Source organism: Apostichopus japonicus, chromosome 23, assembly GCF_037975245.1.
Source record: "Apostichopus japonicus isolate 1M-3 chromosome 23, ASM3797524v1, whole genome shotgun sequence".
NCBI lineage: Eukaryota > Metazoa > Echinodermata > Holothuroidea > Aspidochirotida > Stichopodidae > Apostichopus > Apostichopus japonicus.
This window is the reverse complement of record NC_092583.1, coordinates 3,134,046-3,157,494: the sequence shown is the minus strand read 5'-3', so window position 1 is coordinate 3,157,494 and position 23,449 is coordinate 3,134,046. Positions and strand designations below refer to the sequence as shown.

The window sequence follows — 23,449 nt, the reverse complement described above, 5'->3', positions numbered from 1 at the left end:
CTTCACTACAAAATTATAATTTGTGTAAACTAGAATCCTTTTTGTGCCCTAACCTGCTCCCCCCCCCCCCCACCCCTTCCACTCCACTCTTCATTCTCTTTGCCACTTCAAGAAGTTTGTTCCGCAAACTTTCAATTGAGAATAATTAAACAGAAGAGTGTGAAGAAGATATATTCAAAAATGAAGAAGGAAAAACCGATATAGAGCTCGGTATGAAACCAAATATTCTGAAGTCTAAAAAGTACTGAACTAGTACGATGATAAGGAAGCAAGACACGTACACCCCCCCCCCCCCCAAAAAAAACTTTACCCAGTTGGGACACTTTCTTAAATACTGCACTTTCAAGTCAACCTTCAAAGCACTTGTACTGACAAATACCAACGTTACTAAAGTCCGATTTCTATCACATATAAATGTTTTCATGAACTGTTCATACTGTCAGTACGTGTGCTTTGGAGCATTACGTGAGAGTACAGTATGGATTGGTATTAGCACTGGAAAATTATCCCTATACTGGCTGTTGGTCAACTTATACATCAACGATGAATATTCAAACATAAATATATGAATATGTAAATAAATATCCATAACAGTCTTTTTGATATTTTCCTGAACTGTTGATGAGATATGTAGACGATGTACCCATCCAATCATCATCAACGATGATTTTATTCGACATGAAACACTGTGCAATGAATATTCATTGAAAACACAACCTTTCCTTGAGCCTTTATCATTACTTTATAGTCTCCTGGAAACACCTTGTATATATCTTCTTGTCCTGAGCTTTCTTAAACTATAATGTAACAATTTATGTCTTTTCAATGAGATCTTGTTTCCAAACATTTACTTTCAAAAATCTTTCAGATTCGACCTGACACGATTCTTTCTTCCAATTTGGTAAGACCATGTTCAAACTGTGTTAAACCAACTTGATATAGAGAGTTACACAGATACCAGGGAGAGGGATCTAAATGGTAACACAATGTTTCCTCTCACCCCTGTTACACCCCTGTTACCCCATCTCCCAAGACCATGGGGAAACTGTCTATATAAAACCCTAAACACGGTTTTTGCCAGGGCATCATCAGCTGAGCGTTTCAAAAATGAAAAAAACATTTTTGTTTTCGTGTGCTTAAAACAATTTTTTTTTTCATTATAGGGTTATTAATTGAAACAATGGATTACAATGAAAACATTCATGGTCTTTGGTGTTATTAAATTTCATTCCCCTCCCCCACCCCCTCCATCCCCACCCCTCCCGCACCCTCTCCCACACCTCTGTAACATTAATGTATCCTAACAAAAAAGAGTTCATACCTTTAGAGTTCAATAACATTTTTTGAGTGGTGTCTTCATCATAGTCCGAAACAAAAGAGTTCCAACATTTTGAAGGAATCAAATACAACAGAAATCTTATTGCTTGAAATCGCTAGAAATGCTTGACATTACATGTATTCCTCAAACCAATAATGCTCATTATTTATTAACATAAATTCTAGCCAAGGGCGGCGGAACCGGGGGGGGGGCACAGGGGGCACGTGCCCCCCCCCCCCCACTTTTCCTCAGGTTAAAAATGTGCCCTTTTTCTACATAAACATTGAGGTGTCTCAAGTTAGCAAGAGGCCAGGGAACCAGAATGAACACTCGGGAAGGGCATTTCCGGCCATCTGAGGGGTTTGTAAAACCAAAAATTTTCTTGTACGCTCCGCGCCAACTGATGGTGGCGCTCCGCTCAGATAGTCATGCATACGACTTTGCAAATCCTGGCTACGCCCCTGACTTTTAATGTATTTTTGTGGGTCATACTCAAAGCTATTTCGACTGGAAAAAATTTGTTAAGATATTAACAAGAAATAAACTTTAATTCGGAAGATTCCTACATTAGCAACTAGCATGATTTCACCTCATTTTGTCTCAAAAGAAAACTTGTTCCTTGTTTCCAATTTGCACATTGGACATTGCAGTGCTAGTATGCATAATTTCCTTGAAGGGGGGGGGGAGGCGTTGATGGAGTGATGTGTATACGCAAATAAGATATACAGAGCTATAAATGGTACTAAATATAAGGCTGCATCAGTCCAATCGAATTTCTGCAAAGTGCCCTTTGATGTCGGTGCCCCCCAAGATTAAAAGTGCTTCCGCCGCCCTTGATTCTAGCCATTAATATTTCATTCCTGTTTTTTCACATTTCGTCATTTCCTGTGAAACAAGAGTTCCGTGTGACCTTATTTTTTCGACATCGTTCTTTGATTTGGTATGTGGACCCTCAAAACCCTGTGTAACTTTTTTTTTTTTTTATAAACGATAAGAATTCTTTAAATTTGACTCTCTCTCAAGGGTAGAAATTAAACTCAATAGCTGGAATATATACAGGTTAAGAGGAATGGACCAGGTGTTAACACTTCAAATTTCTTAGTAAATAATTAGTTGAATTAAATAAAAGCATCTTTATAATTTTAATCTCAAATTTCCTAACACTTCCCTGTGTCTCATAATATTGTTTTATTATCACAGGGCACAAATGTCAGTTTGTTTGAGGAATAAAGAGAAAAGACATAAATTAAAAAAAAACAGAACATGTTACATTTTTTTACTTCTCTTCAACAGCAACTTTGACAGGAATGCTAATAAGTCAGTGCGACTGAACCCGTGGAAATAAACTCTTTCTTACATTTTTCATCCAAAATTTTCCATTTCTTTTTAAAAGTTGTGTAAACCAGTGCTGGTTTTTTCATTTCTGTTACAATAACGAATAGAAGATATTTAGTCGCATGATTTGTGCTTACATCTTGCAGTCTTCCATTTCTTGTTTTGAGAAACAGTTTTTTTTATGTTTTCAAACAGTTTTTGACTGTAAGTATGGTGGAGTACGGTAACTTCTAACGGCCTTAACTTTGTGCACGGTGGTAAACATACATACATGCACTTGTACACACCTTAGCTACAATGCTCCCCTTGAGTCAAACTGTAACCACTTTAGTAATCACAATTGTAAACTAAAGCCATGAGGAAACACCAATATTGTATTTTGACACACTTTCATGTACTACTTCACACCCATTTACCTGCACTTTCCGGTAAACTTCAATACATGCGCAAAGTTAGGGAAGGTATGATTTCTTTTGATTTTCGGGCGGAATCTGATCAAACCATCCGATTGAAATCACGTAGTCAAAGAATGGAACTACACCACAGAGAAAAAACTGTTGAGATAGTCGTTAATACCGTTGTCTTCATAAAAGAATCTGAATGCCCTTAGTATAGCGAAGTTACTGTAGACCATCCTACATGATAGATAAGAGTGTGATTGTAGGGTGTAGACAGGTGATGCATTACTAGAATCATATCAACATCATGTAAATTGCACATTTGTTTAAATACAGGGGAACGACGTGCGACACAAAGATCTACTATGGACCCGTCTTGTAATCAAATGAAAATCTTATATGGACAGAAGAGAATCGTTCAAATACACTACATTCCTACAAAATTGTGACTTGGTCTACCATCAGCAGAAACTTAGCTCCACAGGAGGGAGGAGCTCCCTCCCATACTAATCTGACAATCTGCTTGGAAGTCCTCACACCCCTCCCCCTGTTCCCCCTTCACCCCTCCCTTTCCTCTGCCCTTCTTGCTTTCAGGGTAATAAATTGAAAGCATCAAATTCTTGAGAGAAGATTTAGAAACATTATGGAGTCTGCAAGACTATAGAATGATGCAAGATGATGACCTTTTAGTCTCATTTTCAATTCAAACTAAATGTTATGGGACCAACATCTTCATAGAAGTGAGATTAAAGTAGTAGCAAACATGTTTCTAGTAGAAGCAAAAACTCTAGTTTACATTATTGATGTTAAAAGTCACTATTTAAGTTAGTCAAAGCTTGAACCTTATCTCTGCGATAAAACAGACAAAAATGTTTAATAAATCTTTGTTTTTCTCAAAATAATAAACAAAATATTAGACATCTGTAAACATTACTCAATATAACTTTCATGTACACCATAAAATAATTCTTCGCTAAAGCTTAAAAACTATATGAATATGACAAAAAAAAGAGAAACGAAGAGAATAAAAAAAACCCAAAAGGACAAAACAAAGAGTCTCTTTCTCTCTCGGACAAGTAAACAAAATGGTGAGATAAACACAATAGACCATTGTTCTTACATTGTCATAGTCATGAATATTCAGTTATTCATGCACCTCTATTGTCAAATAACTCTTAACCAGAGCCATGGACATCGATATCCATCTTTTGTGATAAATAAAACATGAACTCTTCTTGACAGTGTGAAGTACTACTGCCAGTGTAAGCGAATTTGGTGTGGAATATTTTACTTTTGTGAATATTTGGACAAATTTTAAGAAATTCATAGCAAAAAACATAGTACCTTGTAACCATGTTAAACTGACTGAAAAATAACTGATTCTGTGCCCTGTAGATGATGATAAGGTTCGATAAATAGGTCAACAATGTACGACCAGCAGCCCAATAATTAAAAAATTCCATTAATAATCGTTGTTTTTCCCAATCTGTTTCGCTTAATTTACTTGTAGCATCATGATCCTCTCTTATAAGCTATTTATATTTGTGTTTGCTTGATTGTGTGTGATAAAGACTAGAATACCATAGGAGAGCTTCAGAAACAAGCCTAACACAGCAACTCACTCATATAAAGTGTACACAGGTTTATAACTAAGATGTGTCTAGTCTGCCAAACGAGAGACGTAACATCAATGTCCAATCCATGTAAGCCTCGAAAATTTAACATCTTTGATAAGGAAAAAAACAACTGAAAACAATTCGATGAGCAAAGAATGCAAAAAGAAGGGGGGTGAAAAAAAAACAACCCCAAAACAACAAAATGAGACCAAATTTGGAAAAGATTCCTAAACAATCCAGGCTTACAGTTTGGTTCTTCAAAGAGAACCGACCAATGAGAAAAGAGAACCGACCAATGAGAAAAGAGGAATTACGGAACTGTGATTGAAACGTCTGCCGCGAAACCAACAACCATTTCAAATTTCAGAACATTAACATTATCGCACAGGGTATTAATTAATGGTGGTGTGGGGGGGGGAGGCAGGGTTTGGCCAACATGAGAACATTGGGAGACCTTTCAATATGGGTTTGCTATCGAAAAACATTGAAAAACCTAAATGCTTATTTATTCCAAGGAATAACAAACATTCTGTTTGGAAACTGCAATAACATTGAAATTTTTGTATAAATTCTACCACCGGGGACATATTCACTTCCATGTACAATTGCATAAATTAATTCTTTTTCATGACAGCACAGCTCTTCACTTCATCGTTCAAACTCTCTTTGCAGACTTCGACGACGGCCTTTGGCTTCTGGCCGTTCTGGTTTTAAAGTATTAAACAGACCTTATTGCAAATAACTACTTAACTTACTATATCTCATTCTTAAACTTCGTATCATATTTACAGATCTCGTATTAATAAATTTCCTGACGGAAAATCAAGCCCAGCTGTCATTTTGAAGAATATGATAGATATGCTTGTGAGATATTACTCTCCGAATAATTCTACCCCCCTCCTCCCCCTCTCCCAAAAGAAGTCTTTCTTCGTTCCTATTGGATATTACAGGTAAAGGTCTCTCCACTGGAATGTGACTTTACATCCCCCTCCCCCTCCCCCTCCCCCTTTACCCAATCTATGAAGTCACTGTGCCAATGCAAGCTTTTAACTTTTCCCGAGTTTTTTTACCTTTTGATATTTTCAAAGTGAAAAGTGAACAGCATTTTTATTAAGCTGAGCTACTTTGTGGGAGAGATAACCATCACAAGCATATCTATCAGATATGTTTAATAATGACATTAGGTATACCTCTATTTTCGAGTTACATTAATATTAAGGTTTTAAGTTATATTCTGCAAATCAATTTTGATAGATTCTTCCCTGATATGCTGAAGTTAAAAATGAAAAAAAAAAACATTTTGAAAAAAAAATAAAAATCACACTATTGTTTTTTCTGTTTTCTTCTCGATGATCTCAAATTCATTTCATAAATTTTTTTTGGACGATGACAAATTCCTTTCTAAGAAATGTCAACGTTAAAAGCAAATCAAAGTTGAACCTGTAAACTTTGTATCGCCTGCATGGCTTTGACCCTATTTCTCCAAAACAATGAAAGAAAAAGAAAAAAATAGTCACGCTAAAATCAGCTAGACGTTCGTGTCTTCTCACATCACATTGTCCTTATAAACAATGGCTATAGTTATATAATAATGTGTATTTATCAACATCACACACACCTCAATAATTTGGGTATATTAGCCGTAAACGGCGTACCCATCATCTATAGTGACTCTAGTAGGAGGGGTATGAACCCCCTTATCATCATACAGGTGTCTCCCCCTGGTCCTCTTGCACGGATATCGTCGGCACTTCGATGCGAAAGTCCGACACGTCCTCTTGGGACGACTGCTCCCCTACCTCGAAAATGGTAGATTCCCTCGGACTAGATGGTATCGTCTCCAATGTTGGAACGGCCTGGGAGCTGCATTGAGGAGTAAAGATGAAGGGTGAGAAATCTGACGATCTTGCATGTAGAAGGGAAGGAAGGGTAAAGTAACCAGAGGAGAGGGGCGTTGGGGGGCGGGGGACAGATTGTTCACGAATCAAACAGGATAAAAAGGCATGGGAATGGAAATAAGGTATTATTGTGTCAAAGAAAAAATGACAAGAAAAAATATTGCAAGCAACTAAACTTCATTTCATGTTAACGTGCACTCGAGGGTCTGTGAATACTAGCATGTGGTGTCTCTGTAGTGATATGGTGTGCCTGTGGTGTGGAGGGATACGGTGTGCCTGTGGTGTTGGGTGGGGTGCAATGGTGTGCCTGTGGTGTGGAGTGATATGATGTGCCCGTGGTGTTGGGTGGGGTGCTATAGTGTGCCTGTGGTGTGGAGAGATATGGTGTGCCTGTAGTGTGGAGTGACATGATATGCCCGTGGTATTGGGTGGGGTGCTATGGTGTGCCTGTGGTGTTGAGAGATATGGTGTGCCTGTAGTGTGGAGTGATATGATATGCCCGTGGTGTTGGGTGCTATGGTGTGCCTGTGGTGTGGAGAGATATGGTGTGCCTGTAGTGTTTATGATATGATATGCCCGTGGTGTTGGGTGGGGTGCTATGGTGTGCCTGTGGTGTGGAGAGATATGGTGTACCTGTGGTGTTGTGTAGAGTGCTATGGTGTGCCTGTGGTGTGGAGTGATATGATATGCCCGTGGTTTTGGGTGGGGTGCTATGGTGTGCCTGTGGTGTGGAGTGCTATGGTGTGCCTGTAGTGTGGAGTGATATGATATGCCCCTGGTGTTGGGTGGGGTGCTATAGTGTGCCTGTGGTGTGGAGTGCTATGGTGTGCCTGTAGTGTTTATGATATGATATGCCTGTGGTGTTGGGTGGGGTGCTATGGTGTGCCTGTGGTGTGGAGAGATATGGTGTACCTGTGGTGTTGTGTAGAGTGCTATGGTGTGCCTGTGGTGTGGAGTGATATGGTGTGCCTGTGGGGTGGTGTCGAGTAATGTGGTGTGCTTGTGTTGCGGTTTGAAGACTTATAGTATAGTACTTGTGGGGTGGTGTTATGGTGATTCTCTGGCAAAGCATGTGGCTGTGAGTTCCTTGCAATGAACTACAGTCACAGGCCAGCAGGGGGTGGGGGGGGGAGGGAGTGATGGGAGGGTAGTAACAGAGCAGGATCGGCCCTGTGAACAGCAATCATGCCACTGACCCCCCCTCCCTTCCTTATAGTCTTCATAAATTCATGGAAGATTATTCTTTACTACATATTACCCTGGGCTGTGATCCCCTGACTACTTCCCCCCCCCCCCCAGCCCTTCTTCTAATCAGACCTAATCAGCGGTAAGAGATGGGTCCCTCCTGACACAGTGGAAGGATGATTTGGGAGGTTGACTTACTCTTTATGGTGATGCTTCGGCATCGTATGTGTCTCTGAGTTCTCAGCTATGAACTTCCAGACGCCGCACTTTGACATCTCGTCCGAGATGTTTATCGTCCGCGAGTCCGGTTCAAACTTGACCTTCTCCACTGGAATGCTAAGGACGTTACCCCCTGACAGGGGTACCTGAACTCGACCCGGAACCGTGCACTGGTTCATTCTCTCCTGAGGAATTAATATTAAATCACGAAGAGAGAAAAGGAAGTCAATACCCAATCAAATCAATCCACGCAAATCAACCAAACTTAAAACACAATAAATGTCATCTCTGTAGCTTTAACCTCCCAGTGCTACACTTAAACCCAACTGATGATGAAACAGCAATATAAAAACATCTGAAGACTTGTAACAGAAAAACAAGAAGAGATCTTCGTATTCCTGCACGGTAAAAGAAAGAGACTGGTTCTACATACTTGAAACAATTCACTGAATTGCTTCTGGTTGATAATATTCATTGATATTCACCGATAAATTCTTACGAAACCAATACGGCAATATGTGTAAACTGCAATGTCACAATACTTAAACAACAGTGTAATCATTATTACAGATACTCTGAAGGGATCGATCGATCGATTGATATATTGATTAATAGCAATAATTTCCAGGCACTGACCAATACAGCATTACTCTGTAGGGATCAATTGATTGATATATTGATTAATAGCAATAACTTCCAGGCACTGACCTTTTCAGCAGCAGCCTCTTCCTCCTTCTTCTTCTCCCGTTCGTGCCGATCTCTCTTGATCACTTCTGGCATGATATCATCCAGGTTGGACAGCTCCTCTTGAGTGAAGATAAAATCCATCAGCTTACGAACGAATACCATACCCACCACCTGGTGAAGGAGAGGCAAGAGTGGAGATAAAGTTGCATTCAGTTATGTTTGTAGGAGGGGGGGATGGGGGTGGACCGATGATGCTGAGAAGAGCATGGGGTGCCAAGGAAGAATTCAGAAGGGGAGAATTGGGGGGGCGGGGGGTGGGCATAGTGAGGAGGAGATGATATTGTAAGGCCATCTAATGATCACAAATGGTGTATATTTTTCTTTAGTCTATGATCCAAGAACAAAATTTTGCAAAATGTTTTCAGTGTCACAATGTTTTTGTTGTTTTTTATGCTTCATGCTTGAAGTCACAAACTTGAGAACAAAATCCAGTTTCTAATGGAGAGAAGAAAGAAACCAACAGGGGGAAGAGGAGAGGTAGGATATACAACCTGTAGAGGGACAAAATAGAGGATTAAGGGAAGAGGGTAGGGAGTAAAACTAGAGAAGGACAAAGACAGAAAAATGTGGAGAAAAAAACCTCTTCTCCCTGTTGGTTTCTTTCTTCTCTCCATCCCTTGTCTACTAATCCTCTTATATCTATCTCTTTTGTGTTAACCCTGCTCATTAACCTGTCTGTATTCTGTGTATATATTTGCTCCATTCTGTTACTGTAACTTGTCATTTAGCCTCTGAAGAAGATCCTGCTAGGATCGAAATGTCAGGCCCTCTCACTTTTACATATATTATTATTAGGTGCGCCTTTTCTCGGTGGGCTTCATTCATCGTCTTAGACATGTTTAAGCCTGAGAGTGTTGGTTTCTAGATGATGACTCGTGGCTGAGTGAATGTGGACTTACCATGATTGGGAAGATGAGGGCGGCAATCGTTGTCTTGATGATCCAGAGGATGACGAGACACATGAGCTGGATGAAAGTGAAGAGGTGGACTCGTTGGATGCCGACATTTCTCAGGTAAGTGTAGTCCGGCTGGTGCTTGGGAGGCATGAAAAACAACTTGATGCGATTCACAAACTGTCGTGGAAACAAAAATGAGAGAAAGGGACGGGTCAGACGATAAGATTTTACGATTTGACGTTTCACAAAGATTTCAAACATCATCAGAAGTTTAGTTGAAAGCTTTAGGTGAAAGGTTCATCAAGACTTTCAACATCTGTAAGGTCTCAGATAATTTCAAAGTAGACAAAAATAATGAAATATTTAGGTGCACCCTTCCCTATCCAGTTCACTCGAACCTACTCTCGCCTATTAAGGTGAACAGTCGATCAAAAGTTTAAATCGTTGATTTATCAGTGTAAACATGGCCACAGTTTTGCCAAAAAAAACTTTCAAATGGAAAAATGACGGAAAACGTTTTCATCAATCGATGTACAAAGTCTCTGACAATACATTACGGCCACCACAAAGTTTGCACTACCAGCCACCTCTGATCCCCACAAACATAATCGATTAACAGCAGGGCAAGTCCCAGTTTGCATGGACTTTAATCACTCTAATCACTGATAATCACCGATAATCAGGGCTAACATCAACTTTCCTGCTTGATCAAGTACAACAACAGTGGCAATAACGCTTCCTCTACACCAAACACGTGCAAATTCAATGACGATCTGGCCCAAATAATTCCACGACTAGTACAGCATTCATCCCGAATCTTGTATGCAAATTAGGCTGAACTTTGGTAAAACCTTCTGCTTTAGATTTACATTTAAACTTAAATGACTAGGGACAAGGGTTATTAAAAACATATTCTATAATACTATGGTATCAAACTAACAACATAAGGGGATTTTTAAATCTTTTTTTTTTTTTTTTTCTCTTCCGATGTTGTTCTCCGAGAGATGGAAAGACTTAAACGGGGAAATCTTGCTTATGAATGAATCATAATAAAGATGATGTTATCAAATTAAAGGGAATTAATTATATTTGCAATAAGAAGGACACCAAGAGGTGCAATGGTAGGTATTACCTGCACACCCTTGAGAGAGGATATACCCATGAACAGGAACACACCATACAACACCGGCATGGCAATTTTCTACAAAGAGAAAAATAAATAGAAAATATCTTTATTGAAAAAAGTAGTTAAACCAATCAATACATTCCAAGCTGGCCTAAAATACATCAATAAAACTACATGAGACAGAAATATGGAAAAGTAACAAACTCTACTCAGGAGAGAATTGTAAACTTTGACATTTCCCCCCTCCCCCCCAAAGTGATACTAATGGTATAAAAAACATCAAACCCTGTTAATTGTCGCCAGGTTTTGGATTTTTACTAGCAATCAGCCAATGGAATTATTTCTCTTGGCATATGCAGATTTGTTACTTACATTTAATATGGATGTCATGAGTACAGCCAGACCAGGTTTTGGGTTTTACTGGCAATCAATAAATGGAAATTATGTCTCTTGGCATATGCAGATTGTTACTTACGTTTAATATGGATGTCATGAGCACAGCCAGCCCAATGAAGACAAAGACCAAGACCCCGGTGACTCTCTGCTCCCTATCACGGAAAAGAAAAAGGTCTTAGAGATGAGATGTCTCACCCAAAATGAAAGGAAAAAGTGACAAAACCCAGTACATGAAAGATACCAAACAACGAAATCGGCATTTCGCTTGGCCTAATCAGCGTCTGATGACCTTTCTGTAACTGGTTGCATTCCGTTGCTAAGATTACAAGAGTGTGACTCCAGATCTCAGCAGTTTCGCTACATTTGTATAAAACAAAATATTTGACAAAAATGCTAGAATGTGTTAATTAGAATAACAACAGAAAAGTTACTTTAATACTTATACAGCGATCAACTTCTTTCATAAGAACATTCCCTTGTAAACTTGAAATTAAACATCACGTATCTGATTTAAGACAAAAAAAACACCACTAAAATAATGGAGCAATCTTAAGCGAAAAATCCGTAAAGTTTTGGCCAAAACAAGCTGTTAGTGACTTCTGGTTAACAAGTCGAAATATGGCTCAGTCTGAGATTTAAGGTAATGCATACTACAGAGTACCACAAGAGTTCTAGTCTTCCGGTTCCAATAAGAATTTTCAAAGTTGTTCCGAAGCGTCTTCAATAAATGCGAAGCGTCTGAATTAAAATATATGTATTCTGGTTCTCTTCATAGACATTTTTCGTCTTGTAATGAGGAGTAAGTGGTGAAGAGGAGCTTCCTGACAAAATCTCATACAGCTTTCTGTTGCAGCTTGCACCATCTGAAGTCAAACAGAGAACTGTACATCCTAACAGCTTGAGGGCTTTAACACAATTCTTGGCCATCTCATACAGCTGATGGCCTTGTGCACTGTTAGTGAAAAAAAAAGCCACTGGAAACTTAATGCCTCAAGTCAAGCCTCTAACCATGAAGAGAAGCACATGTGAGGCCACATTTGGGATTTCAGATTTCAATTCAGTTCATCTGGCTTCAAAACGATCCATGTCTTTACTGACATTTCCAACATCAATAAATCCCACCAACTTGCCATTTGTTTTGGAAAAAAAGAAGTCCTGCCTTAACTTTCATTTCATCAAAAATCAAAGTTTACAAGCTTTTGATGATGCTCAAGAGAGCTCAGCTTGAAACTGTCGAAAAACCTCTGTAGCAAACCAACATTAAGTCCAGATGATGGAGGTGTAAAATGTGTGTCTTCATATGTAGAGTACTTGGATGAGGAAGAATAAGACATCCAGAATCTCTAAGGATGTCATAAGCAGAGGATGATTTTAAATGCAATGCAATTGCCCACTTGATTATAGCTGGATGCCATCTCATACCTTTGGAGGATTCGCTTTGCAATGCCTTTTTTTTGGCTGCTCCCAAAGTAGAGCACAAGGACTGTTAGCTGGTAGAATAGACTCCAATTCCTTTTCATTGCATTTGACAACTTTAAGGAGCTCTTCACAATCATCATCTGCAATGGTCACACTTTCCTTTGCAACCAGATCACTAATGGTGCTTTTCTTGTCTTTTCTTTTATAGCTGCATCTCTGTCTGTAGGTGACTGACTTTGTCAATAAGTTCTGGTTTTGACAAGAGAATGTTGTTTTTGGATTTCCTCTTTTTGTCCTCTTTGCTGATGAATAACATTTACAAACAGCACAGCATTTACTGATGGCTCGGTTGGACTGCTGTTCATCCTCCTTTGAAATTATCAGATGGCATTTCTTATGGCGTACTGTTAGTTTCCCCTCTAACTGGTCCCCTGTGTGAAGAGTTTCCACCTCAGCCACAGTCAGAACTACAGTTCCTTCCATTCCTTCTTCACGATAAGCCTCAGCTAAAGTGTCAAAATCATGGTTTCCCACACAAATTTCTGACTCCCAAAGTTCAGTGATTGCTTTAAATGGACTACTGTGGGATAAGTTTACATCTTTTCCAAGAATGAAGGCACTGACTGAGTTGTCACCAATTATTATTCTCTTCAAAACTACTCCTCCTAGGTCATGCATTACTACTGCAATCACTTTGCCATCTTTGGACATCCATGACAGAAATCCTGTTTCTCTACAAAACTTCTAAAAGTATGTTCTTGTCCTATTGATTGGTTGTGCAAATGGCGCAATTTTCCTCTGAATGTTCGGAGAATTTATTAAGCTGTACATTAGAAGTACACTCTTCGTTTTTCTTTGACTTTCTGGATGCAGTTTACATCGTGATAATTTCCTTCGACAAGTGTCACAAATGGAAATAGACATCGTTCAAACTCTCAGCCCCTCATAACTCAAATTTTTCAGTGAATATGAACAATTGAAATTTATTGATCTCTTTAACCACCATTATATTACACTAGTAAGGTATAATCCAGTGGCTTCACTGAAATATAATAGTGACCTCAACTGTACAGTGACCCTAATTGCAGCAACCCCACCCCAACCCCCCCTCCCCACCCAAGCCCAAAGAGAAAAGACAGTTGATGTGTCATCCATGTTAGGACATCACAGCTTGTGCATCATCAAAATAAAAAGTGGAACTTTTGTAATCTCAGTGATGGGACAAGAAGCACCTATCAAGATAGGAATCGACCAAGCTTTTATATTATTTGGAATATATATTTCCCACATTTTTAGTTAGTAGGGGCAGACTGAGAGATAAATTGATACTGGCTCGGTGATCGGGGGTGGAGGGAGGGGGGTGAGTGGGGTCGGAAAGCCCATATGGAGCCTCGGATGAAACTGGTACCTATTGCACTTCAGCAGGGATGAGCCTGGTAAAAAAAAAAATCACTTTGTAAAAATTGCGGTGTAGGCTCCAGTTTGCCTATGCTACAGTATGTTAGGATAATAGTTTTTGTCCCCGAGGTAGAAAAGATATCACAGATATTCTGCGAATTCGCGGAAAAAGCTCATGCCTGCTTCAATGCCTTGGACGCGCAGCACAACCATTTCCGAGTCGGTAAAACAGTAAGAGCCAAACCATGATCGCCATCTGACTCACCTGCAACCGATCACTTTCGGTGTCTCTCCAGGGGCTTTGCATTCTGATTCTACTCTCAAGGAATTGACGTGATTGATTGATAGGACGGTGGCGGCAACGAACCATGGCAGACCAAAGACGGAGCACATACCCAACATTACACAGACTATCAATAGGTCAAGATGGTAACCAACACCTTTCTGCAGGCAAAGAACGACAAAACAAAGGAAGAAAATAATCAAAGAAAAAGAGAATTTTTCTTTTCCACAAATATAGCTCAATGATGTCTAAACTTGTATAAATGTGTGAACAATTTTTTTTTCAAAATAAAACCATTAGATAGGTCACTTGTATGAATCCCAATAGTTTATTGTCTATAATATCCAAGTCGGTTTTTACTTTTCTTTATAATTTATATTGAAAAAGCCATTCCCTGCTGCTTGCTACGGTTTGTATCCAATGAATGTTGTGTGCAAACCCTGGCTTATTGCAAGATACTGCCAGGTTCTCACAAGTAACCTTAGCAACATAAATAGGTCACAGAGACTGCAACCAACTCTTCCAGCTCATGGTTAATACCTTGATGTTTTTTATTTTCTCCTGGCATGTATTTCTCCCCCCCCCACCTCCCCTCCACCTTCCCTCTCCTTTGCTAGGAAAAAAAAGGTTGAACATATGGCTGCCTGTCTTGTCTACTATATGGTTCAATTCCATGCGAGGGAATAGTGCGATTCAAACGAGCAATGATATTTGTTCTTCGGAGCAATACCCTTTCAGAAAAAAAACTTTTCCACTGGCAACAATGACAGGCTTTCAAATACATCAACTTTCCCAATAACCATTGTGGGGGCATTGTGGTCAAGTCGTTAAGGCAGTGGACTTGTGATATAAGGATTACAGGTTCGAGCCCTGGCCAGATCATTGCATTGTGTCCTTGGGCAAGGCACTTTATCTCCATTGCCACTCTTCACCCGGGTGTATTAATGGGGACTTAAGAGGTAACTTGTAAATATAGTTGCGTGCGCCAGTTTGTGGCTGCACCCTATGGAAAGTCCCCCGGGGGACACGTGGTTGTGGTGCACTGTGGTGCCCCAGGAGAGATTGATTGAATTGTGCACACTTTGGTGTGTAGGTGTGACAAGTTACCAATGACCAGGTCTAAGTTGTACATGCTATGGTACACTCTTTGGGGTGTGAATAGCGTTCTTAATGCTGGTTAATAATAAATAATAATAACCTTTGACCAGTTCATTCCATCAAAATTGGGTGAGAAGCCCTCAAAGAAAGTCACCGCCATCATCGTCACGGATTTCCACACAGTCATACACAAAGAATCTTATCAAGAACTAAAATCAACCCTCGAGAGAAAAGCCACAAAAAAAAAAAAAACACACTCAGAAGCAGTTTTTTCTATTTCTTTTCGGAAGCATTAATATCTTTCTTCTCGCGTACGATTGCAAATCTCGGAGAAAGACATTCTGCGACACGAGGAGCGAGAAATAATAATGATATGATCGGTACACGAATCTTACCTTCAATTTGTTTTCTTTCCTGTTCACAATAACAGCTGTGATCTGTTGATCCATGAAGATCAGAATGGTTGCCAGGAGGGCGGGCAATATGGCTAAAATGATACTCCACCAGGGGTTTTTGGGAGCAAACAGTGGAACTACCCAATAATCTCTTTCGTTTGATGTCGGCTGAAATGGACGGGAGAAAAATGATGAACAGTTGCAACTGGCAGCTTTAATACACACCCGATCTACACCTTATCTTCATCAAAGCCTTATTTGACAGGAACTTTGCATTGCTGCGATCAAACCGTGTTTTATATTATATTTATTTTATATCCATGTGGCTAGAAATGTTTTTACACTCAAAATAAGTCAATTCCTTATATAAACATCTCTGTGGAGTTATGCAAAGAGTTAGTCTGCTAAACTGTTTCATGATGCAAATATTTTCCCACCTAACCACCCCACGATCACCAAAAAAAAAAAGAAAAAAGGAAAATGCATAACATTTCTTACTTCTTGGTTGGACTTTTTTGAGTGCAGTAGAAAATTTAGTTTTAAAGATATCTGATTGTTCTGTTAAATGTGAAATGTTAAAAAAATGTTAGATGATTGTAAATATGGAAAGCCCAGGTTGTTGGCAAAATCAAAAGCAAGTAAATAACCAAACATTTAGTTGCTTATAACACAACTCTATCATACAAATAAACCCTGACACTGTAGGTAGGTAAAAGATAACACTTTAGGATAAAATGTTTGAGCACTTAGAATGAGGTGTACGGAAAGAAAGAAAGAATAAAAACCGTGCAGCATCAGGTTCTCACCTTGAATTCGGTGGGTACGGGTAACTTTGGCGTGGGGATTCCCATTACCAGGTCGACCGTTACCATGATAACAACAGCCAGAAATACAGAGAAGTCGCTGACTGTTCTTCTTACCTGATGACGTGATTACAATGAGACAAAGTGTTACAACAGTGTATTAACTGATTCTTCGTTTTTTTTTTTTTTTTTGTACCAAATCAACTTTAATGAAGAGTTAAAGAGAGTTACTGGTATCATTCTTTTCATTTACTTATATCATTCTCGTATCCTTCTTTTCTTTGCCTAGTATCATTCTTTTCTTTGACTAGAATCATTCTGGCTTCATTCTCTTTTTTAACTAGTATCATTCTGGTATCATTCTTTCCCTTGACTAGTATCATTCTGGTATCATTCTTTTCTTTGCCCAGTATCAATCTTTCCCTTGACTAGTATAATTCTGGGATCATTCTCTTTTTTGACTAGTATGATTCTGGTATCATTCTTTCCCTTGACTAGTATCATTCTGGTATCATTCTTTTCTTTGCCTAGTATCATTCTTTTCTTTGACTAGTATCATTGTTTTCTTTGACTAGTCATTCTACTAGTATCATTCTTTTTTTTTACTAGTATAATTCTGGTATAATTCTTTTCTTTGCCTAGTATCATTCTTTTCTTTGACTAGTATCATTGTTTTCTTTGACTAGTCATTCTACTGGTATCATTCTTTTTTTTGACTAGTATCATTCTGGTATCATTCTTTTCTTTGACTTGTATCATTCTGGCATCAGTCTCTTTTTTGACTAGTATCATTCTTGTATCATTCTTTCCTTTGACTAGTATCATTCTGGTATCATTCTTTTCTTTGACTAGTATCATTCTGCTGGTATCAGTCTTTTCTTTGACTAGTATCATTCTTTTCTTTGACTAGTCATTCTACTGGTATCATTGTTTTCTTTGACTAGTATCAATCTGGTATCATTGTTTCTTTGACTAGTATCATTCTGGCATCATTTTCTTTTTCGACTAGTATCATTCTTGTATCATTCTTTCCTTTGACTAGTAACATTCTGGTATCATTCTTTCCTTTGCCTAGTATCATTCTTCTGGTATCATTCTTTTCTCTGACTAGTATCATTCTTTTCTTTGACTAGTCATTCTGCTGGTATCATTCTTTTCTTTGACTAGTATCATTCTGCTGGTATCATTCTTTTCTTTGACTAGTATCATTCTGCTGGTATCATTCTTTTCTTTGACTAGTATCGTTCTGCTGGTATCATTCTTTTCTTTGACTAGTATCATTCTGCTGGTATCATTCTTTTCTTTGACTAGTATCCTTCTGGTATCATTTTTCCTTTGACTAGTATCATTCTTTTCTTTGACTAGGTATCATTCTGGTATCAATGTTTCCTTTGACTATTGTTGTGACTTGTGAGGCTAATAGACAAGAACACAAACACACTCACAGACAGAGACAGAGACACACAAGCAAAGTTCTGGGTTACTTTGAAATGAATCTTCACTTGTGATTCTTGTTGATTTCAACTGTGTTATGAGCCATGAAACTAAGTTATGAAATGTTACTAAGCTGTGTTAGGTTAACAGCAGTCATCAGACTATTAAGCAAACTGTTGGTGTACCCAGGAGCCAAAATTAGGACATAACAAAAAAAAATATGGTTGGAGGGGAACATCAGGCTAAGATTATTCACAGGTAGATTTATCTTTAATACAGAAGAGGGGGGGGGGGAGGGGGGAACAAACTATAATATACATTTAAAGAAAAAAAATAGAAAAACAACTTACCACGGTTGGGAAATACCTGGTATTTTTGAACATTTTCAAACTATACGCAATCGTGAACGTTCCAAACATGAGAATGGCCGACATGAGGAAGACGTCGGAAACGGGTTCGCTTTCGTGACAGGCTTCCCCAGTGACAGTCAGCAGGTGTCCTTTGTTGGCTTTGCATTCCTTCAACGAGGTATGCCACATGTTTTCAATTCTATCGGTGTAGTAATCGCTGGTAGTATTGGGGTGGCATTCACAGTCGTACTCAGTTTGATTTAGTAAAGGAAACCTTTTATGTGAAAGAAGAAAGAACAATAGACAGCACCGTGTGAAAGAACAATAGACAGCATCTTGTGAAAGAACAATAGACAGCATCGTGTGAAAGAACAATAGACAGCACCGTGTGAAAGAACAATAGACAGCATCATGTGAAAGAAAAACAGGCAGCATCGTGTGAAAGAACAATAGACAGCATCGTGTGAAAGAACAATAGACAGCATCGTGTGAAAGAACAATAGACAGCATCGTGTGAAAGAACAATAGACAGCATCGTGTGAAAGAACAATAGACAGCATCGTGTGAAAGAACAATAGACAGCATCGTGTGAAAGAACAATAGACAGCATCGTGTTTCAATCACTGTCTTTTCTTTATCAAAAAATGTTTTTTGAAGATATTTTACTTTACCAAGCTTCTTTACAATCGGCCTGGGCGGGCATTATTTTATCATCATCATATCGTTTTTGCTTTCCTCTTTGTTTCCGTTTTTTGTTTTATAAAAGTCTTTGTAGATATGACATAGGTTTGATGCAGACATTTCTATCATCGTGCACAAAATTAGGCTTTTCCCGAAAAATGAAAATGTATATATTTATTGGACCATGATTCATATAAACAGAATATACCAAGTGCTATTTAACATCAACTTTTTTTTTTAAAAAGATTGAAATATTGTGGTTTATGAAGATACAATTTTCAGTAGAGATCAATGGATTTTAGGAGTGCACGTAACATGGAGAGGTTAAAGAGACATATTGATCACTTTTAATTGACCTAAGCCCAACGCGCGCACTTCAGTCTATTTCGTTACAAGCTCTGATATAAAGTTGTTGAAGGTTTAAGGGGCTTAATATGAGGCATATGTAGGGGAAAAAAAATATATATTAAAAAAAAAAAAAAAAAAAAAAAAAAACCAACAAAATGACTAGAAACTGAGAATCTGGTGTAAATTGGAATAAAGACACAAAATCAGCATCTTAAGCTGAGGGTCAGATGCAAGATGACCGTATGGCGCTCACTCACCTGTGTATTGGATATTCATGGTAGATGTTAATCAGTTTGTGTATGGCCTCATAGATGAATATAAACGAGATCAGCGTCGAGAAGCTCTCCTCCACAAACCGAGTGAAGTATTTCACCATGGAGCTTGCGTCTGTCGCCACCAGCACCAGACACAGTAGCATGGTCCATAGACCCACCCAGGCCCTAAATGGTAGGTAGTCCCAACCGAGGGACCTGAAAATTAAACAAATAGAAGCAATGATGAACGGTGATGAAATACTAGGAATATTGATTCTTCGTGAAAAGAAAACGACAGCCAGGAACTACTCTGTCGGTTGTGAGAGCCGTTCTCAACAAAATCTTCAATTAGTCAGAGGGTGAGGCAGATCGGGACCGTAAGGACTGAAGCGTGGCTGGGCATTTCTAACAAGGAGTTACAAAGACAGTCATCAGCCATGAAAAGCAACGAGAGAAGAGTTAAAAGTAGCAGGAGGTGTTTGAAGGATAAACAAAGTAACACAATTGTTTGAAAGTGGACCTGTGAACACAATTAAAAACAGAAACTTTCTTTTGAAACAGGAGAGTCAAACTTGCCATCGATGAAGCCACAAAGTCGAGATGGCACCGGGGCCTGAGGGGCAGCCTACCAAGGACAGCAGTGACGAGTCGCTTTAAGGTCACCTAGAAATTATTTCTGATGTTTGGAGTTTGGACTGAAGTACTCACCCACAAACAGACGCCATGATCTTCTCGTAAACCAGGATAGGGCCAGTACTGCCTAGAATAGTCAACGGTTGACCCGATAACAAGTGAAATGCCACTCCACAAGCTGATGCACCCAGCAGACTCTCCATGGTACTCTGTGAATGGAAGAGGAAAAAAAAACAATACAGAGAGAGAGAGAGAGAGGGGGGGGGGGTGGAGAGAGAAAGAGAAAAGAATGAAGATGGTCACATGATGCTAGGGAGAAGGTATCTTAGTTGGACTGAGGGGGAATTCAATCATGTGTGAATATTAAATGGATTGGTCAGAATTTTATACGTAAAGTTTCGAATTAACGCAAGAAACAATCTTGTGCTCTACACTGCACATTAAACCTCTGATGATTTGTTAATCAATACTATTAAAATGGTCATTACAATAAAGATGTCTTGTTTAGAATGGGAGGGTATCAAACTTATGTTTGAACAAAATGTCCCAATCTTGTCTCTATCAAATGCAAAATTAACTTTAGGGATGGACTACTCTTTGAAATGAGGGAAATTCATCAAAAGACAGGTCTAGTGGTATTAGAAGTACCTCAATTGATGAGGTACCTGTTGCATAAGGCACCTCATGTAGCCAGTACTTCTGTGAGGCATGTACCTCGATTGATGAGGTCCGTAATGTAATGTGGACTCCTGTGAGGGATGTACCTCAATTGATGAGGTCCTTCCTTGTGTGAAGGAAAATATTACTTCTACATTGTTTTCCAGTGATGGAAAGTTTGAAGGGAGTCATCGCCTTCACTGAATCGAGTCAAGGTAATTGACCACAGTCAATTAATTACCTCTATGGGGTCATTCACCACAAACTCCTCCAGCTCACCAGTGACCTATGAGCCATGAGTCCTGATCTATTTGCAAACTCACCACTTGCTGATCCGTCGCTTCTCCGAGGAGCCCACCGAATGTCACCACGGGCGTGATGCAGGCGAAGTACATGAAGATGAAGGATGCGACACACTGGATGTGCAAGGCATCTTTATAATCACTCAGGTAGTGAGGCGCTCTTCTCTTGATGTCCTTGATAAGACCACCAAATAACCTGCATAATAATAAACATAAAAATAAATATAAATAAATAAATAAATAATAAATAAAAATAAAAAATAAAAAATAAAAATAAATCGAAACAGGCAGTGTGAACTAGGTGTATTGTCCAAACTTGTTATGTACAATCAAGTAAGTTACTGCTTGGATGAACTCACAGTCCCCACCCCCCCCCCCAACTCCCTCTGAAGATTAAAACAACACACACAGCAAGCAAAGTTGCAGTATACAAAAGGTACATAAATTGACTCATAAAAGGGCAACATTTTTCCTCCAGGAGCAATCTAGGGTTTTCCAATCTGAAATGACTTTCTAAATTGGAAAAGATTCAAAATTTGAGTTAAAATGTTGAATTGGAAGCCACCCGATTTGTCAGTTGTAATCCATAAGCCTATGCCGGTTTCTCCCACACTTGTGGTCGCTTGAGGGTCGTTAAAATAACTGCTGATCATTATCGTTAATTGGGGGTGGGGATATACTGGAACTAATGAAACACATCTCTCACGCGATTGCATTAACTGACAGACAACTGTGACAAATACATCTACTTTGAACATGTACGTTTTTGTATGTCAGCTTGTCCAGAGTAAAAATATTACTTTAACATCCATCTGCAATTAGGCTAAGCCTGCTTCCAAAGATGAAGGCAATTATTTTGATGTTAAAACAAAGAGGACACCAATCAACAGGCATCAATCACTCACTCATTAAAGAAGCAACAGTCTTCGTCATCTTTTAACTACGCAACAGAGAGAGGCTTGAGATGAAAATTTCCAAATACACTTAAGAACATTTTACCCGTTCCGCACGGGGGAAAAATTGTTTTGAACAAAGCTAATTTGCTAAATGAGTTCAAGTGTGCTATCATAAGTAGATGAAAAATATAGGGCCTGGATTGATGGTTTTCAAATTTGGCTCAAGTTACCGACAATACTCGAGAGAGATGTTATGAGACTTTGAGCTGGTTCATAATTGAACTGCCAATTCTATAGGTTAGAGTATCTAAGTACTCAGAAGACTATGTTATCAAACCAAAACTGAATGGCTAATGAAGGGAAAGTGATTATACTGGGAAAGGATTACCCATCCATAGCCTTGCCCTCCCCCCCTTCCTGCCTGCTTCTTACAAAGTCCTGTCCACAGGTACATCCCAGCTCACTTCTACTCTAGTTCTTAAGTTTGACTTGTTCCCTTCCTACTGTAACCACAAAGTGTTCATTGCACTTTTCAGTCTTCTTCTGCCTTTCTGTGGAATAGTCTGCACTCCCCAAATAAGAAAAGTGATATCTGTGCCTAATTTAAAAGCTTTTCATAATTAGAAACATCGTCCATTCTCGATGTTACAGTTTCTCCTTCTGTTTTACTCTGTTTGCTATTTCTCCCTACGTCAAGACTTAAGGTGTGTCGTGCTACATGAGAATGGTGCATTATTACTATTATTGTTTTTAAAATATGCAGAAACATAGATAGTAACCAAAAATTCTGGCAGGTATAGAAGCCACGTTTTAATCAGGTTTGGCCATCACGGTGTAGCAGTTTATAGGTAGAATAGTTTTTTCTTCTGTAAATGGGAAATTGGTAAAAAATGCAACACAAGGGTTTGTGAAAAGACTGTTAAGAATGATCTGCTATGACCTGTTTCACATGAAATCAGGTTTAATCTGCACAATCTGTCCTCTTCCTTATCATTTCTCTAAAGAATGTTGCAATTATCAGATCACAATTTCTGTAAAAGATGTTCAGCTTTTACTACGCATTATGTATGAAAAACAGTTTTTCACTTCAAAACGGTGACAATTCGAAATGCTCAACAGTGATTGGCTGACTACTAAATGTTGAGATATTATCATCCTCTTGCCACAGGGATCTCAATCGGGGTTATATTATAATTCTGCCCCCTTCAATTGTTGTTTTGTTTTTCTTTCTTATACTAGGCTTGTTGTATTCGTGAATTAAGCAGCTCTAATAACGTGATTCATAATGAGGAACTTGTGAAGGTGGAAGCAACAATTGCAATAGAAAAAAATGAATAATAATAATAATAATCATAATACTATAA

At 38.8% G+C, this 23,449-nt stretch overlaps 1 protein-coding gene across 9 annotated transcripts in view; it reads right to left on the bottom strand.

The window, feature by feature from the left end:
• Window positions 1-5,181: 5,181 nt before the first annotated feature.
• Window positions 5,182-23,449, bottom strand: part of LOC139964834 (electroneutral sodium bicarbonate exchanger 1-like) — a 119,693-nt gene continuing 101,425 nt past the window's right edge. For all 9 annotated transcript variants that reach the window (XM_071966848.1, XM_071966847.1, XM_071966850.1 and 6 more), the window contains 13 exons: window positions 21,211-21,385; window positions 20,306-20,439; window positions 19,601-19,813; window positions 18,315-18,588; window positions 16,534-16,647; window positions 15,728-15,895; window positions 14,217-14,395; window positions 11,214-11,286; window positions 10,745-10,813; window positions 9,616-9,789; window positions 8,678-8,827; window positions 7,949-8,154; window positions 5,182-6,530 (listed from right to left, as the gene is read on the bottom strand). In XM_071966848.1, the coding sequence (XP_071822949.1) occupies window positions 6,371-6,530; window positions 7,949-8,154; window positions 8,678-8,827; window positions 9,616-9,789; window positions 10,745-10,813; window positions 11,214-11,286; window positions 14,217-14,395; window positions 15,728-15,895; window positions 16,534-16,647; window positions 18,315-18,588; window positions 19,601-19,813; window positions 20,306-20,439; window positions 21,211-21,385 (2,089 nt within the window). In that variant the 3' untranslated portion in view covers window positions 5,182-6,370. The remainder of the gene's footprint in view (window positions 6,531-7,948; window positions 8,155-8,677; window positions 8,828-9,615; window positions 9,790-10,744; window positions 10,814-11,213; window positions 11,287-14,216; window positions 14,396-15,727; window positions 15,896-16,533; window positions 16,648-18,314; window positions 18,589-19,600; window positions 19,814-20,305; window positions 20,440-21,210; window positions 21,386-23,449) is intronic.